The sequence below is a fragment of the Dryas octopetala genome, chromosome 6, assembly GCF_963921425.1.
Source record: "Dryas octopetala chromosome 6, drDryOcto1.1, whole genome shotgun sequence".
NCBI lineage: Eukaryota > Viridiplantae > Streptophyta > Magnoliopsida > Rosales > Rosaceae > Dryas > Dryas octopetala.
Window position 1 is genome coordinate 3,318,413 of NC_141371.1, and position 15,234 is coordinate 3,333,646.

Below are 15,234 nucleotides of genomic sequence, written 5' to 3' on the forward strand. Positions count from 1 at the left end.
AAAACTCTAACAATTTTCTTCTAATAAGCGACGGAGATATACAATCTCTCACATATGTTAATCATATGCTTAACCCTTTAATTATAAAATTATTATGCGGGCCCCACCGCCAAATTTATAATAATAATTATTTTATGTTGCAAATTATATTATTTTCCTTTTTTATCTTGGAGTGTTAGCTATTAACCAACCTCCTATAGTCCTCTGTATATATGGCACACTCGTCGGGTGGTGCACTGCATACGTGCCGCCAGAGCAGGGTCCTCTCACATTCCACTCTACGAATCACTTTCTGTCCACTTTCCGGCACTTTCTCGGACACCAAACGTCCCTGTAAAGCCGTAAAGGTATCATCTTTTTCGTTCCCTCAGATTTTCTCAGCAATCAAACATGGGTTTATATGTTTTCTTTTGGAGATATTAAAGTTGTTGTTCTTCCCTTGGTTGATTTAACTCTTCTGCTGTGCTAGAAGAGTTAAATGATAGGTTGTAGATTTGCAACTCTTTCTTTGGGTTCTCGTCTCCTTGAGCAACTGTAGCCTATAGGCGTTTTACTTTAACACCTGCATGCTATTCTCATTTGATTGTTATGGTTTGGTGCATAAATTAGAGACTTTGGGCCTCTCTGGTCATGGGTTTCTGGTCTAATGCTGGGGTTTCAGTGTTTCACAATTGGGTTTGGTTTATTTTCTCTGTTTTATTCTCTTTTTTTTTTTTTTTTTTTTTTTGTGATCCATTTAGTGATATACTTTTCGTGTCCTACTTATTATTATTATTTTATTTTTTTGTATTTTGTTGTTTTAGTTTCTCCTTTTTCATATTCTCATTGTCATATTAGTGGGGGAAGTTTTAAAATTGTTTCTGCTGGAAATTTAGGTGGCATTTTGATTTTTGACTAGTCCTTCGGAAAGCCTTTACTTTAATAAGATATTTAATGGCCATTTGCATTTTGGAATCCCTTAAAACAGAAAATTATTTGGAAAATGAATTAGTTTGGAAATATTAGAAACTAGTATCTGTTTGTCCTGTCTGTCACTTTTCTTATCAGTTGAATTAGGTGGGGGTTCTTTTATTTCCTCATGCTTTGGCAATATATCTCCTGAGATGAATGTGTTAAAAATTTATGAGAGAAAAGAGCATGTAGAATGTATTCAATCTCTTAGACTCATCAGGATATTATTCTTTTTGAATAATTAATTTCTGTTAGCCTCATAAAGATTCTTGTTCATTAACCATGTGGTGGGATAATGGTGACATTGTGAACCTAGTATTCTCTATCTGTGTGTGAGTGATGACGGCATTCTAAGATCAATTATTAAATAAAAGAATCTAGGATTTAACTTTCTTTGCATTAGAATGTTACTGAATATCTTCATTCAGTGTGGTGTCAACTTCACCTGCATTGCTATCCTATGCATTAAGAAAGATTCTGAGTGCCACTCTCTGATTTTGAGTTTTCCTACATTGACATGAAAAACCATCATTCCTTGTAAATCATATATTGTAAATCGAATGTGACCAGTATGTGACCATTTTGTTTTGATATTCTTTTGTTAACTATTATTAATGAAACATCTCCTGAGTATATGTCGATGTTTTGTCTTATGGTTGAATGAAATAGTCAGCACATTGCAACCTATTTGGGAGAAGCATTACTGTAGTCTGTTGCCTAGAGGCAGACAGCAAGCCATGGCAGACTTGGAAAATTTGCTCCTTGAGGCAGCGGGAAGAACCACTGCAGCTGGGAAAAACCGACACCAACTTGCACCTTCTAGAAAGAAACACAGAGGTTCATATTCTGGTGATAGAATTGACTCCAGGAATGAAGACTCAGATGATGATCGTAGTTATGCAAGCAGGAAGCCCACTCAAGTACCTCTGAAGAAGAGGCTTGACCCTACTGAAGAAGGCAGTGATGAAGAATGCAATTATGGCGATGATGGTTCTGATCATGAGGGTGAAAGCAGTGGTGAATCTGATATTGGCCCTGATCTATACAAGAATGATGCTGACCGGAAATGGCTGCAAGAGTTGAGTGAACTTGAAAGAGAGATGATTTTGACAGATCGAGCAGATAAGAAAGATGGTAAGGATTTCATGGAGAAATTGAGATCAAAGAGAGGCAATGCAAGATCTACCCAATCAAGGAAAGATACTTCTCCTCTTCCATTGTCTCGCGGTGTACGCTCATCAGCTAGGACTGCTGACAAGTCAGCTGCTATGGATGATGTATTGAATCAATTACGAGCAAAACGTCTGAAGCAACAAGACTCGAAGGCTCACCATAAGTTGAGGGACACAGAAAGAGGAAGTGCAGGTAGCCAGGGTATTTCTCCAATCACGTGTAAAGCCCTTGCTGCAGCGAATCTGAGTATCTCCAATCAAAGTGAGAATGTTGGTGGGCTACATACTGAAGATGAAGCATCAAGTGCAGATGGTGAATTGCTTGACAGCGATGAGGAAAGGTCAGAGCCACCAACATTTCGGGACATAAAGGAAATTACTATCCCAAGGTCAAAACTTGCAAAATGGTTTATGGAACCATTTTTTGAGGAGTTAATTGTGGGTTGCTTTGTTAGGGTTGGATATGGGATATCTCCAAACGGCCCTGTGTACAGGCTTTGCATGGTTCAGAGTGTGGATGCCACAGATCCTGACCGGAAGTACAAGCTTGAGGGTAAAATCACACATAAATATTTGAATTGTGTTTGGGGCAATGAAAGTTCTGCTTCCAAGTGGCAGATGGCTATGGTCTCAGATTCTGTTCCTCAGGAGGAGGAGTTTAACCAGTGGTTTAAGGAAGTGGAGCATAGTGCTGGCCGAATGCCAAGCAAACAGGATGTATTAGAAAAGAGGGAGACCCTACAAAAATCCAACACATTTGTTTACTCAGCAACCACTGTGAAGCAGATGTTGCAGGATAAAAAAGCCTCATCAAGGCCAGTAAACATTGCAGTTGAGAAGGATCGCTTGAGGAGGCAGTTGGAAGTTGCAGAAAGTAAGTGTGATGAGGTGGAAGTTGAGAGGGTCAAGACAAGGCTCCAGGAATTGGAAGCATCCAGGCAAGCCCAGGAGAAAGATTCCAAGGCTAGTAGGTTAGCTGAGATGAACAGGAAGAACAAGTTCGAGAATTTTAAAAATGCTTCAGGATTGAAACTAGTGAATATGAATCTGAAAGCTGGGGAGGCTGGTTATGATCCATTCTCAAGAAGATGGACTAGATCGAGAAATTACTATGTTTCGAAGCCTGGAGGAGGAGATGAAGCTGCTGAGGCAACAGATGGAACTAAAGGTGTAGCCAGCAATGAGACAGGAGCAAAAGTAACAGGAGAGCTTGGCATCGAAGCAACAGCAGCAGCCTTAGAAGCTGCAGCTGGTGCTGGGAAGTTGGTTGATACAAGTGCTCCTGTGGATAAAGGGACAGAGTCATATATGCTGCACAATTTTAAGCTGCCAATCTCTTTGGCAGTGCTTCAGAAGTTTGGTGGACCTCAGGGTGCTCATGTTGGATACTTGGCGAGGAAACAAAGGATAGAAGGAACAGTTGGGTACCGAGTGCCACAGAATGATGGGAGGAGACATGCTTTGACACTGACAGTTAGTGACTATAAGAGAAGAAGAGGGCTCCTCTGAAACCAGATGCTCCACCCAAGTATACATTCAGGTAATGGCTTTGGTCTGCTTGTTGGGGAACCACTTTTGTGGGTTTGATCTGTTATTGAGTTTGGATAAATTATATGCACCTTTCTATGGGTACGGGTATGGCTCTTTTAAAAAAAAAAAAACTAACTTTCGAGGAATTTTCAGTCCATTTGGTCAATTTAGCATATGGCATTATCTAATTTATTTTTACTAATGCTGTGATGAGCCTTAAATCTGTGAAAAACAGAATAGACCATTTTCTTCATTGGGTATAAAATTATTTTGTGCACTAAAATTTTGCAGCTTGTACCTTCCATAATTAAATAAAAAAATCTCAACCAAGTGAACTAACAGCAATTCACGCGTAATATCATAAATGAGAAATGAAAACAGAAGAATATTTTCTTCACATAAAAGGTGCCACTGCCAACCAAGGATGAGCTCTATTGTTCCATTTACTTGCACATGCTTAGGATGTTGGGGAGTTCCAATCTTACCATCACTAATTTACTTGTATGAGCTGATCATTTAGTGACAATTACCAACTCTCTTATACATCAAAAATTTTGATGGTCTAGTTTTAAAAGCCGTACTGCCAAAGAAAATATTGATAATTGAATAGATTAATTGTCAAAAACCAACTCTTACGCTGGTATATACAATTTAATTATCATTATTTAGTGTTAATTGGTATATACAAAAGGTATCTGTAAGATGCATGTATACATGTTATGATTGCTATAAGTAATTTACATACAGAGAAGACGAAGATATCCCTCCATACTTGTCATTTTAAATGTCCATTCCGATCAACTTAACTAATTAATCGGATGACAAACAAATGATTATTGTACAGAAAAAGAAAAAAAAAAGGTGTATGAAACGAATGCTTAATCATACACTTTGGAAGTGAACGACTGTTCTCTATCCAACTTGCTCGTACCCTATCCTAAACTTGTAGCTGTACAATACAAAGGCAAAATATTTTGCCCTTGAAAGAATGGAGTCTCATTATATAAGAATCTGAGACTTAGCAGCACCTCTTGAGCATTTTTTACGGCCACTCTTGCTAAGTGCACAAACGCAGATCTCAAGAAGCTCATAATCTTCCTCCCAGAATAACAAGGCCGCTTTCTCTGGATTCTCCAACAGCATTTTAGTAGTAAGGAACCCAGCAATGGTCCATGTTTGGTGAAGCCGCGATTGCTTTCCAATGAACTTCCCTGTTCGGGTATCATAATATTCAGGCCAGCGGTCAACTTGAAGCCTCTTCTCAGCCAAAGCAGTGGCTTTTTCAGCTAGTTCAATTCTGCCCATCTTGATGCATGCCAATGCGAACTGAAATAGGATAGCCAAAGCATTTTAGAGAGTAAATCTAAATTGAATACCTCAACAATGAAAACAAGCTTGTATCTTGCACGCCATATACAAATGGACACATACTCGGTAATTGCAACAAATTCAGTTCATGCATGCGATATCTTTAATTCCGCGATCAACTCCATACATATTTAAAGGAGAGGGGAGGCATGCCGAACATGGTCATAGGTCATCTTTCTAAGTCTCTACTACCTACCCTGCCTAACTTCACCACTGGTTCCAGCTACTAGACCATAACTACTTTAAAATTGTGATAGTTGCCAATCCACTAACAGAGGTAGCCAGTGGTAATATCATGACAGGCACCGTGACATCTAATTCTATAAAAAGTCCTTATTTCTTGAGCATTCCTCAAAACATATATACTGCAATCAAGGCAAGGCTTACCTGCCACAGGAGTGTCGGCCAAGATCCACCATTATGATATGACCAAGGGCTGTAGGAGTTGAGACAAACATATGTCAGTGGTCATGAACAAATGTGATGGTACAACAAAACAATTAGCTCTAGATGCCATACAAATTTATAATGCTCCAAAACATACAAACAGCAAATAAATATGTGCAGCCAACTCACGTGTTCTTTGGGTCACTGCCAGTGATTATGCGCCACTCTTCAAATTCCAAGGCAGGATAACATATCTTAAGTGGCATATGCCCCACGAGATCATCCCATTTGGCTTCGATCAAATTCAATACAGCATCATTTTGCTTTGGAGTACCCAAAGATGAAACAATGGACCAAAGATTTCCAAGAGTGAAAAACCTGAAGTCCATGTGAGCTGGTTGTAGATTGCCAATAAAAAACCCGCCTTCCTCTGGAATCCAGTCCATTAACCATAAAGGAATTTGTTCAGGATAGATATTGAACTTGTTTGTGGCCTCCGTAGAGTACTCTTCTGTCTTATAACGATATATCTCATTCATCTTTTTCATATCCACCCAGTAATATTCTCTGATGTGGAATGACAAAGCGCTGAGTCTGTTGTTGATGGCCCTTACCAAATTCTTGGATCCATCATTTAGGGCAAGCATCTCACGGGAGCACCGTAGAGCTGAGTAAAATAAGGCCTGAATAATCAAACTTCGCATAAATGATAATAGCCAAAGGTGAGGTAACATAAATAAAGTTGAATATGCTGAAGAAAAATTTATAACACATGGTCGTGATAAAGATATATATAGGACCATATAAAAACTGGTATGATATCAAGCAAAAGGAAATGAGCAAGACACAGTCAAGATTCTAGAAAACTTGGTTTCAACAATTTTCAGGATTTATGTTCAAGAAGGAAACTGTCAACATCATTAATTTGGGCATAAACCTGTTCCAAGTCCTTGTTTACAGTCTCTAGAAAGCTACCAAGACACCCAAAAAAAAAAAAACGGTAAGGTTTAAGTGTGACATTCCATAGACCTATTGGCTTCCCAACTAGATAGATATTTCATGTCGCAAACAACACTAATTGATGAATTCCTTTAACACCTAAAATGCACCCTCCAGGACAATAGCAACTATGGAAACTACTGAATGAAATAACTCACTTGGATCTCAAGGGGATGGCCGTGGATACCCATCCGCCGGTCTATCATGCAGGAGCCATCCGTGACTAAAAGAGAAGGGAACATATCAAACCCATCAGTTAAGCACAAGTTCAGGATCATTTTCAATCCTGTTTGAACATCCACCCTTTCCTGTAATCCATAGTCACCAGTTATCTTCCCGTAAGCCCTCAATAGGATAATCCACCATAATCCTGGGAGAGAAGTTAAAGGCACAAACAACAATCATTATTCATTAGATGCCATAACTAAGGAAGTTCATTAAAAAGGAAATTCCTACTATGGAGCATTTACAAAATTCACAGGATGAGCATCCAATAACACCTGGATGGCAGTAACAGCAGACTGTGTGCAGTATCCATCAAAAGATTTAGATTTCTTATTGGAACAATCAATAAAGTTCTAATAAGCTTACCAGAATCCACGGGTGCAACACGGCCAATAGCTGATTCACCAAAATCTGGATCTAAAACTTCTTCAAATTTATTCCCATCAAGAGGCACAGTTCTAACTTTAAAACTTGCAGGCATCAACCCCTGCCCTGGGCTATAGCAATCAACAGTTTTCTCCCAACTCTAAGATAAAAGCAACATTTAATTAGAATTCAAGAAACCTGAAACATTAATTCAAGGTACATTACGCAATCAGTATGGTCAACATGAAAGACCACAGCAAGATGAGTGGATATGAATGCTACCTGCAATTGCAATGTATGAAGGAGGAAGTTCCTCACAATCTCACCTTCTCCCTTAAGCAAGAAAGCAAGGGCTGATGGAATGAAATCGCGGATAAAGACCTGATCATAATTCAATGGTTGCTTATCAACCGGATCATTTGCTGCCACAGTCCCCACAGGACTGCCACAATACGTCACAACTGAATCCCTCAATAGCCTCCACGCCTCGTTCTCAATATCCGAATACTCCCTCTCGAAACTCACAACCTTAGCCTCATTCAAACCCTCCAGATTCTTTGCATTCACTTTTTCATCAGTAACTTCTATCCTAGACTCTTCCTCTCCCACAATGTTCTCATCCTTATCAATTCTTTCCACTACCAAAGGCTTCACATTTACACCACCCTGAACATATATTCTCTCAAAGTTGTTGTCATTCACACGGGTCTCAACCGACGTCGAGAGTTCACGAGCCTTGGATTGAAGACTGGAAATAAAAGAAACACCCCTACTAGTTGTGGCAACACTACAAGACCTAGATATAACCCCAGATTGGCCAAAACTCCAACTGGGAACCGGAAGAGTCTTCCGTGTATCATCCAAAACATGCCCAAAGCCCGATATACGAAAAGGGTAGGTGTGATATTGGCAGTTCTGCTCAAAATTGAGGCTAAACTTGGATAAATTTCCTTTCTTGGTTAAACCATGGTGGCATTTTGCAGGTGGGAACCGGAAAAACGCCGAGTTTCGACAACTAATTAGGATTCTACAAGCGGGTTTCATTGTAGAGTGGCAAAGAATACTAAGGGAATTCATAACAAAGAATATGAAGTATGATTGATCAGCAAAATCAAATCTTTAACGGATGAATGAGATAATATTATAACTATATGCATATACAGTTATCCTGATCCTTTGAAGATTGAGATGTTGGATAGAGAGTTGGGATTTTCGTCGAACTTACAGAGAGAGATGTCGTTCATGGGAGGAAGAGAAATTGTAGCAAAAGAAATGGTGTCTGAAATTTTTGGAAGAGAGATTGGCTCTAAATTAACAGGGAAGTTGGCTTTAATACGAAGGCGGTGGAGAGAGGGAGGAAAGGGCTGGCCTGGCAAAGTTAATTTATTTTTAATACTTAAATTACTGAAGCACCCCTGAGTTTCTTTTTAATAATACAGATGATATACTATAATTATAATTAATTAGAATTTAATTCATTTAAAATTACAATTATAATTTTTTAAATTATTTTCAGAAAAAGAAAGATATAGATATCAATTGTGTGAGCATAGATTGAGCTTTCTATTTATGTCTAAGATAATTTATAAGGAGACTTATTTAGCAGAAAAAGAAAAAACTTGGGGTAGATAAAGATTTATAATTTGATATAGATATTAATTGAATCATTCGAAAATATAGCAGTTTTCTATTTTATCTTGGTATTTACTAATTTTCGTTATGGCCGTTTATTTCGTGGACGTAAGGCTTTCGGCCAACATGTTTGCACGTGTAGACACTAGAGAGGATAAGTTTGGGTGACGTGTACAAGGAATGCTACCCACTACTTCTCATATCTCAAACCCCAGGATTATATGCACCACTAATACCATGCCAATTTCTCAAGTTTTTGGTTTGGTCACTGCACTTTTTTGGGAGATGATGTAGCAAGCCTAACTTATTAAGACCTATTAACATGACTTCTTCAAAACAAAAAAATAACATGACTTCTACTTCGATATAAAATTAGCTGAGTTTGAGTTGGTTCTTACTTTATACATATATAATGTTTACTTGCTGATACAAATACTAAAAAGTTCAGGTTAGTGAACTTAGTGTATAAGTAATGTGATCTCAATATTAACCTTTGGATACCTAAATATGTGGAATGTCTAAGGAACAATACTTGTTTCAACCCTCTCTCACAAAAATATATATTTTTTAATCATTTTCATTTCAAATAAAATCACATATTTTTGTGAGAAGAGGTTAGAGGAGCTCCTCCCACCGGATTTTTGAGGTAAATATTGTTCAGTACTCAAAATACAAAGCTCTAGCAAACAGGTTGAAAGATATGGCCCATTCTTTGTTGGCCTGTCTTGGTATTGGGCCTCAAAGTCCCCTGTTCCTTCTTTTATCTCTTCCAACATTTTTTGGGTGTAAAGTATTTGTCTGACTGCCTGACTGGTGGTTTAGTGGGCACTGAGTAATGGTAGAAGATATCAGGTATAGTAGTTAATGATATGAATGGATAGGCTGTGGATATAACAAACAAAAGCCAAGAAAAGGAAAGTAGGATAGGGAAACATGGCAAGGTTGGTGGTGGTGCAGCAGCAGCAGAGGCAACCTTCTTTCTCTCCTCTCCCTTCTCTCTCTGACTTCAATGGCACCAGACTCCACACTCAACTCCAGGTTCTGTGTGTCTCTGTTTGACAAATTTTATTCTACTTTCTGTTCCAAGTTTCACAATGTTGGGTTTAGCAATTCATTCAATTCCCTACTAGCTTTGGTGATCTCTTTCTCTGAGCTTGGGTACAAGTCATGTAGTTTTTAACATCAATATATCATTTGCAGTATAGGAGAAAGGTATCACAGCCAAAGGAAGCATTACATGTTACAGCATCAAATGCAAAGAAGGTCTTGTCAAGACTCTTTGGAAAAGAGGGTCTTCAGGTATTTACCATTTTCTTTCAAAAATCTGTAAATTTGACATGAAGCGTCCACAAAATTGTGAAAACATGCATAAAATGGTCATCTGTAAAGCTAATACTTAGTTCACAATACTGTCTTCTTACTATATATTTCTAATATATAATCAGACTAAAGATTTTGCAGTTCCTAGAAGGAGTGCAATGGCATTAATCTTGTCAGGTTGCATCTTCTCCCAAGTCAGTCTGCAAAGTCTTGCATTTGCTCAACAATCTGTCGGGCTCAAGGAATACATAGATACTTTTGACGGCTATTCATTTAAGTACCCTCAGAACTGGATTCAAGTCCGAGGTGCTGGAGCAGACATATTTTTCAGAGACCCTTATGTTCTTGATGAAAATATCTCTGTGGGTTTTTCCTCTCCTTCATCCTCAAATTACAAGAGCATTAAAGATCTTGGTCCGCCAGAAGAAGCCGGAAAGAAAGTACTTAAACAGTATCTTACAGAGTTCATGTCTACAAGACTTGGCGTGAGGCGCGAATCAAAGATTCTTTCCACGTCTTCAAGAATTGCTGATGATGGGAAGCTTTATTATCAAGTTGAGGTGAGGTGATTGTGATGTTGTACATGTCAGTGCTATGCATTTTATAGCACAATTATATCTGCCATAATCTGCCTTACTGGATATGATTAGGTGGTTGAAGAACTTTAGGCTTCCTTTCTTTGGTAGAAAGTAATACCAATAAGAAAACTATGCATGTCAAAGAGTTCTGAAGAAACCATTTCTCATTTTGATGTATATATATAGCAACTACATCCCAGACTGTAAAGCAGTTCTCTTTCTGAAACTATAGAGCCTAGAGGGTTTGGTTTTAGTTCTTTAACTGCATTATTAGAACCATTTCTTTACTATCTGTTTGAACTGGTTTATTCAGGTAAACATAAAATCATATGCAAACAACAATGAGCTAGCTGTTATGCCACAAGACAGAGTAGTTCGTTTGGAATGGGACAGGCGTTACCTTTCTGTTCTAGGAGTCGAAAACAACCAGTTATACGAGTTGAGATTACAAACACCAGAAAATGTATTTGTAGAAGAAGAAAATGATCTTCGCCAGGTCATGGATTCCTTCAGAGTGAACAAGGTGGCTGCTTAGGTGCCATAAGATTGTACAAAATTTTGTAATCCAAGGTTCTTATTCCTTTTTCTATTTCCTTTTCCCTGTCACCCTTGCCCTTCAGATGCCAATTTGCAGTTCTGGTTCTGCGAAACATTGATTGTTTAATTCATATGCTTTCTCTTATTTGTTACATTGCCTACATTGAGTTATTGCTGTAATCGGAAACTGTGCTCAACTCCAATTTTTTCTCAGCAAATAGTGGATGAATATGATGCTTTGGCTTGAAAAGGAATTTAGTTTAAAAAATGAAAAGAAACACAACTAAAAGCATTAACATGAGGCAATGCCAATATCATTGTATTGAAAATTCTTACTACAATGTTTCAAAGAAAGAGTATTTTTTTTCGTTTCATTTGTTCTGTCAATCTGTAGTTTTCAGTACAGGGGGAGAAATCGTTAATTTGAAATCAATTCTGAAGACCAACCGGATGCTATGTTACAAAACAAATTTACAAATGAAACTATCACAGTGATAATCCCAGGGCACCACCGCACTATGGTACATAATGACAATTAATCTCATTCCGAGCAGCATCACAAATTAAAGTTCATGTTGATGGATTACGACCTGACTTCAAACTCCCCTGCTCGAGTGGAAGCCCGAAAACCCTTTTTGTACGGTAGATTTGGTTGATTCTTCAAATCAAGTTTATCTATTTGCAAGCCAGAGAGAGCAACACCCATGATCCTAAAACCCACTTGAAATGTGGGAAACACATGAAGGCGCTCTAATCCTGTCTCAAGCACTAATGTACCAGACATTGAAGGGGCTTTATCTTTAGGAATCCGCCCAATTGACCATGAGCAGGTCTGCAAAAACAAGAAGCATTTATTATATAAAATCAAAATCCAACCAGGAGAACTATGCATTTCATCCTTGGCAGTTTTACCCGCAAACTGCAGATATTGCAATCGAAAAGCATAACAGCTGTGAAGAATATTTTCGAAAGTGGATTGGCTATATATATATATTTTAGACCTGAAGTACTATTTCATCTAAGTATCACAATTGAGAATAAAAAATTCAAGGGTAGCCATCATGCCAAGGCTATGTGACTTGTATGACAATACTATATTAGTACCTTATTAGAGAGAATGTTCACTGTTCCATAATTTGATGTCAGATCAGCAGATAAAATGCATGGAGGCAGTTGAAATTGCACAGTTATTGAATCAATTGTCTTTCCAGGATCATTTCGTATACCAACCAACACACTAACACGACATGTCCCGGCATCTGAGGTTAGCTGTGGCTTTACATAGATTGGAGAGCTCTTCAACTTTCTAACCCTGCATAAAGGCACATAAGGTTATTTAGAAAATAGCATAAAACAAGAACAAAGATACCGAAATACTGCACACTAATATGTAAGCTTAGTATTTTCCCCCAAACTCACCCATATCAACCATTTAGATATTGAGACCAGAGAAATTGACTATATTACCCTGACAAGTAAGCTAAAGTATCTTCCCAAACTTCCATAAAAAGAAAGTAAATCTTAAGAACGCAAGTGACCCTTTAACACCACACACCTGTAACTCATTAGCTTGAACTGTCCATCAGGAGGTACAAATGACAGAATTTGATGGGATTCCCAAGGGCGAAACCGAACACATGGATGGAATCTTACATCATCAAGAATAGAAGGGTTTGCAAATGAAAAATTCAAATCAGGAACACCTGAGAGATGGGAGTTTACTTGAACTTCACCATATATCTCGCATTTCACCAGGACCCCATCCCTGTTTACAATTGCATCCATTTCTTCAACAAGATCAACATAAACTTCATTGGTAGCATATTTCGTGTCTGTTGTTCTCCATGGAATGCAAGATGATGTTGCACCTGGAAGTGTGTCACTCATGTTGGAACTGTTGCCTGTCACAACACTCAATACCTTGGCAACTATATTTGGTGGAGCAATCATCTCTCTCAGAATATTAGGTTCTGTGGTGAGAGGGAAGCCATTGTCAATCATCTCATCCAGAAGCTGAAAATTGCAATAAAGATTGTGGTCAGTTTAATTCAGGCAATACGTAAGCATCATGGAAAACACTAGATGATATTTAATTAGCAGAAAGGTCCTAGTCACTAGACAATCACAACCATGGAGGGTACAATGTTGAACTTGTTCACTTTTTGTTAACATTCTACATTATAAGTGGTTTAAACAACAATCACACATATCCATTCTGGGAGAAAGTAATTAAGACACTAGATGATATTTAAGCATTCACTTATGAAAACCACAATAAGGAGAAACACTATAATTAAGACAATTACCTCATATACGATGATAAAGTTATCTTTTATCAAGTCTTCATTCAAGCCGCCAAGATAATCTGAGAGGACATCAGCTACCCTGCAAAGAAACTACAAATCAAATGGTTAAAGTTTAATCTTGTTCTACACATACAAAATGACATTATAAAATATAAAGCAGATTCAGCTAGGATATTCACCTCAATGCCCATCAAAGGCGGCATTTCAACTTGGGTACAAGCTAAAAATGTAATCCCCTCGCGAAGAATTTGGAAAAGATAATGTGTTGGTGAAGCAATTACCGGTTGCAGCTAATAACAACACCACAAACATGGTGTAAGAAGTGGCATGATAAGCACACAAGCCAACCATATCAACTTGAATTAATAAATAACAGAAGTAAAAAGAGACCCACATGAAACTGATAATCTGATGGACCAACAAGTTAAGAAATTAAGAATGAGGCTAAAAAAATATATAACTTGGCAAATAGGAAATAATAAAAGGAAGCCAAATTGCCACAGGTACCTTGGAGGAATCACCTTGAGAAATGGCATGTTCCCAGAACCATGCACATATGGAACGGTCCACACGTTGCCCAGTAAGCTGTTTCTCTAGCATTACCTCACTGTGAAATCCCAAAAATTAACATAAAATAAAATCTGTTATGTCCTAATAAAACCCATCAATCAAATTTGGAGATCAAATGCGAAAATCTCTTGACAAGTTTAATAAATCAATAAATAAAAGAAATACAATTACAAGTGGGTTTATGAGATTAAACAAAATAGCTATAAATAATATTAGTTAGATTTGACATAATAGAACTCAAAGATTTGGCGACTCACCCAGAATCCGATAGCAGAAATATGCACTGCAACATGTCTCTCTCTTTTCCTTGAGGTGGTAAATTTAACTGTGGTGTAGATTATGGAGATGAATATAACCGCAGATTATTACCATATATCTCTGTGAAGAAATATTTCTGAGAAGCACAAATAACTACAATAATTTAAAAGTGTATAGATATCATAGAATTCAGAATTTGAAGACCAATCTCTCTTCTATACCTTCAACTTTACACTTATTTACTATACAACACTAACACTAACTGTTTGAAACACAACAAAATCCTCAAATCATATCCAATTACAAACCATAAACTTCTCCAGTTACATTCCCAAAAAGGCAATAACAAAACACAAATACATTTTTTTAGAAAAAAAAAAGAAAGCTAAATTGGATCTCTTTATCAAATGCAATAACCATAAACTTTACTGAAAATTAGCATCCTCACAACCAAAACTTGGAAATTTAACAGTCAAAGCAAAACATCTATTTGCAGTTTTAACAGTGAACCACTTGAATAACATATAGATCTGAAAACCAAATTCTCTAGAATTTGCACATTAATTGGTTCAGTGTTAAACAAAATTTGAAGTGAATAAGAAAAAATAATAGGGGGTGAGAAAAACTATGACAGACGACGCCGTGAAATTAAGGAATCAATTAATTTGAGCTATGTGATTCGCATGTTGGGCATTTTGATTAAAATCGAAGCACTTTGACATCAAGTATTGATTTTTCTTTAGTTTTCTGCGTTTTCTCAGCGACCAAACAGAGAGTCAGAGAGATAGCAAAACCAATTGAGGAATTGGTTGTGCTTATCGTCTGAGAGTGAGGAAGAGTGCAAAGGAAAAAAATTTATTAAAAAAAAAAAAAAACCTGCTTAGCTCTTCACCAGCAATGGCACAGCTGACAGCACAGTAGAACCCGTCTTCTTCGTACCCTTTTCCTTGTTCTCGTTAGATTTTGCTTGCTGGCCACTGGGCCTTTTTTAAGGCGCGAACGTAAGAAAAGCCCAAACCCAAGCCCAACTCAAAA

The 15,234-nt window shown here is 37.6% G+C and overlaps 3 protein-coding genes and 1 pseudogene across 7 annotated transcripts; 2 read left to right on the forward strand and 2 right to left on the reverse strand.

Annotated features, from left to right (window-relative positions):
• The first annotated feature begins 244 nt into the window (after positions 1 to 244).
• LOC147281161 (protein RTF1 homolog pseudogene) lies at positions 245 to 3,787 on the forward strand (annotated as a pseudogene). The gene is made up of 2 exons (XR_015122912.1): positions 245 to 347; positions 1,621 to 3,787. The product of XR_015122912.1 is annotated as a protein RTF1 homolog pseudogene (transcript).
• A 542-nt stretch (positions 3,788 to 4,329) lies between these two features.
• Positions 4,330 to 8,308, reverse strand: A/N-INVA (Plant neutral invertase family protein). The gene is made up of 6 exons (XM_086246156.1): positions 7,281 to 8,308; positions 6,999 to 7,158; positions 6,566 to 6,777; positions 5,598 to 6,091; positions 5,409 to 5,457; positions 4,330 to 4,979 (listed from the first exon to the last, which is right to left on the reverse strand). The coding sequence occupies exons 1-6, from the start codon at positions 8,073 to 8,075 to the stop codon at positions 4,653 to 4,655; spliced, it is 2,037 nt and encodes a 678-aa protein (XP_086102282.1). The 5' UTR covers positions 8,076 to 8,308; the 3' UTR covers positions 4,330 to 4,652.
• Positions 8,309 to 9,370: 1,062 nt separating this feature from the next.
• PPD1 (Photosystem II reaction center PsbP family protein) lies at positions 9,371 to 11,210 on the forward strand. 2 transcript variants are annotated; one of them, XM_086246681.1, is made up of 4 exons: positions 9,371 to 9,668; positions 9,831 to 9,929; positions 10,076 to 10,510; positions 10,842 to 11,210. In XM_086246681.1, the coding sequence occupies exons 1-4, from the start codon at positions 9,564 to 9,566 to the stop codon at positions 11,061 to 11,063; spliced, it is 861 nt and encodes a 286-aa protein (XP_086102807.1). In that variant the 5' UTR covers positions 9,371 to 9,563; the 3' UTR covers positions 11,064 to 11,210. The 2 variants fall into 2 exon arrangements, with proteins under 2 accessions (XP_086102807.1, XP_086102809.1); XM_086246683.1 differs by lacking the exon at positions 9,371 to 9,668 and having other exon boundaries at positions 9,850 to 9,929; positions 10,092 to 10,510.
• Positions 11,211 to 11,363: 153 nt separating this feature from the next.
• On the reverse strand, positions 11,364 to 15,146 carry ZIP4 (Clathrin adaptor complexes medium subunit family protein). Of its 3 annotated transcripts, none has more exons than XM_086247578.1 (8): positions 15,076 to 15,146; positions 14,199 to 14,266; positions 13,879 to 13,978; positions 13,551 to 13,661; positions 13,372 to 13,461; positions 12,621 to 13,078; positions 12,170 to 12,377; positions 11,364 to 11,897 (listed from the first exon to the last, which is right to left on the reverse strand). In XM_086247578.1, the coding sequence occupies exons 2-8, from the start codon at positions 14,231 to 14,233 to the stop codon at positions 11,649 to 11,651; spliced, it is 1,251 nt and encodes a 416-aa protein (XP_086103704.1). In that variant the 5' UTR covers positions 14,234 to 14,266; positions 15,076 to 15,146; the 3' UTR covers positions 11,364 to 11,648. The 3 variants fall into 3 exon arrangements, with proteins under 3 accessions (XP_086103704.1, XP_086103701.1, XP_086103703.1); XM_086247575.1 differs by having other exon boundaries at positions 14,199 to 14,335; positions 15,076 to 15,145; XM_086247577.1 differs by having other exon boundaries at positions 14,199 to 14,319; positions 15,076 to 15,094.
• Between the last annotated feature and the right edge of the window lie 88 nt (positions 15,147 to 15,234).

Bases quoted from the DNA above. Each gene is read 5' to 3' on its own strand.
- ZIP4 (XM_086247578.1), bottom strand. From the start codon at position 14,233: ATGTTGCAGTGCATATTTCTGCTATCGGATTCTGG. The intron at 13,979-14,198 runs GTGAGTCGCCAA...GGGATTTCACAG, and splicing joins TTTCTGCTATCGGATTCTGG to TGAGGTAATGCTAGAGAAAC. The intron at 13,462-13,550 runs GTGAATATCCTA...TTTGATTTGTAG, and splicing joins CGCCTTTGATGGGCATTGAG to TTTCTTTGCAGGGTAGCTGA.
- A/N-INVA (XM_086246156.1), bottom strand. From the start codon at position 8,075: ATGAATTCCCTTAGTATTCTTTGCCACTCTACAATGAAACCCGCTTGT. The intron at 6,092-6,565 runs GTGAGTTATTTC...TTGATTATTCAG, and splicing joins GCCATCCCCTTGAGATCCAA to GCCTTATTTTACTCAGCTCT. The intron at 5,458-5,597 runs GTGAGTTGGCTG...CAACTCCTACAG, and splicing joins GGCAGTGACCCAAAGAACAC to CCCTTGGTCATATCATAATG.
- PPD1 (XM_086246681.1), top strand. From the start codon at position 9,564: ATGGCAAGGTTGGTGGTGGTGCAGCAGCAGCAGAGGCAACCTTCTTTC. The intron at 9,669-9,830 runs GTTCTGTGTGTC...TATCATTTGCAG, and splicing joins GACTCCACACTCAACTCCAG to TATAGGAGAAAGGTATCACA. The intron at 10,511-10,841 runs GTGAGGTGATTG...TGGTTTATTCAG, and splicing joins AGCTTTATTATCAAGTTGAG to GTAAACATAAAATCATATGC.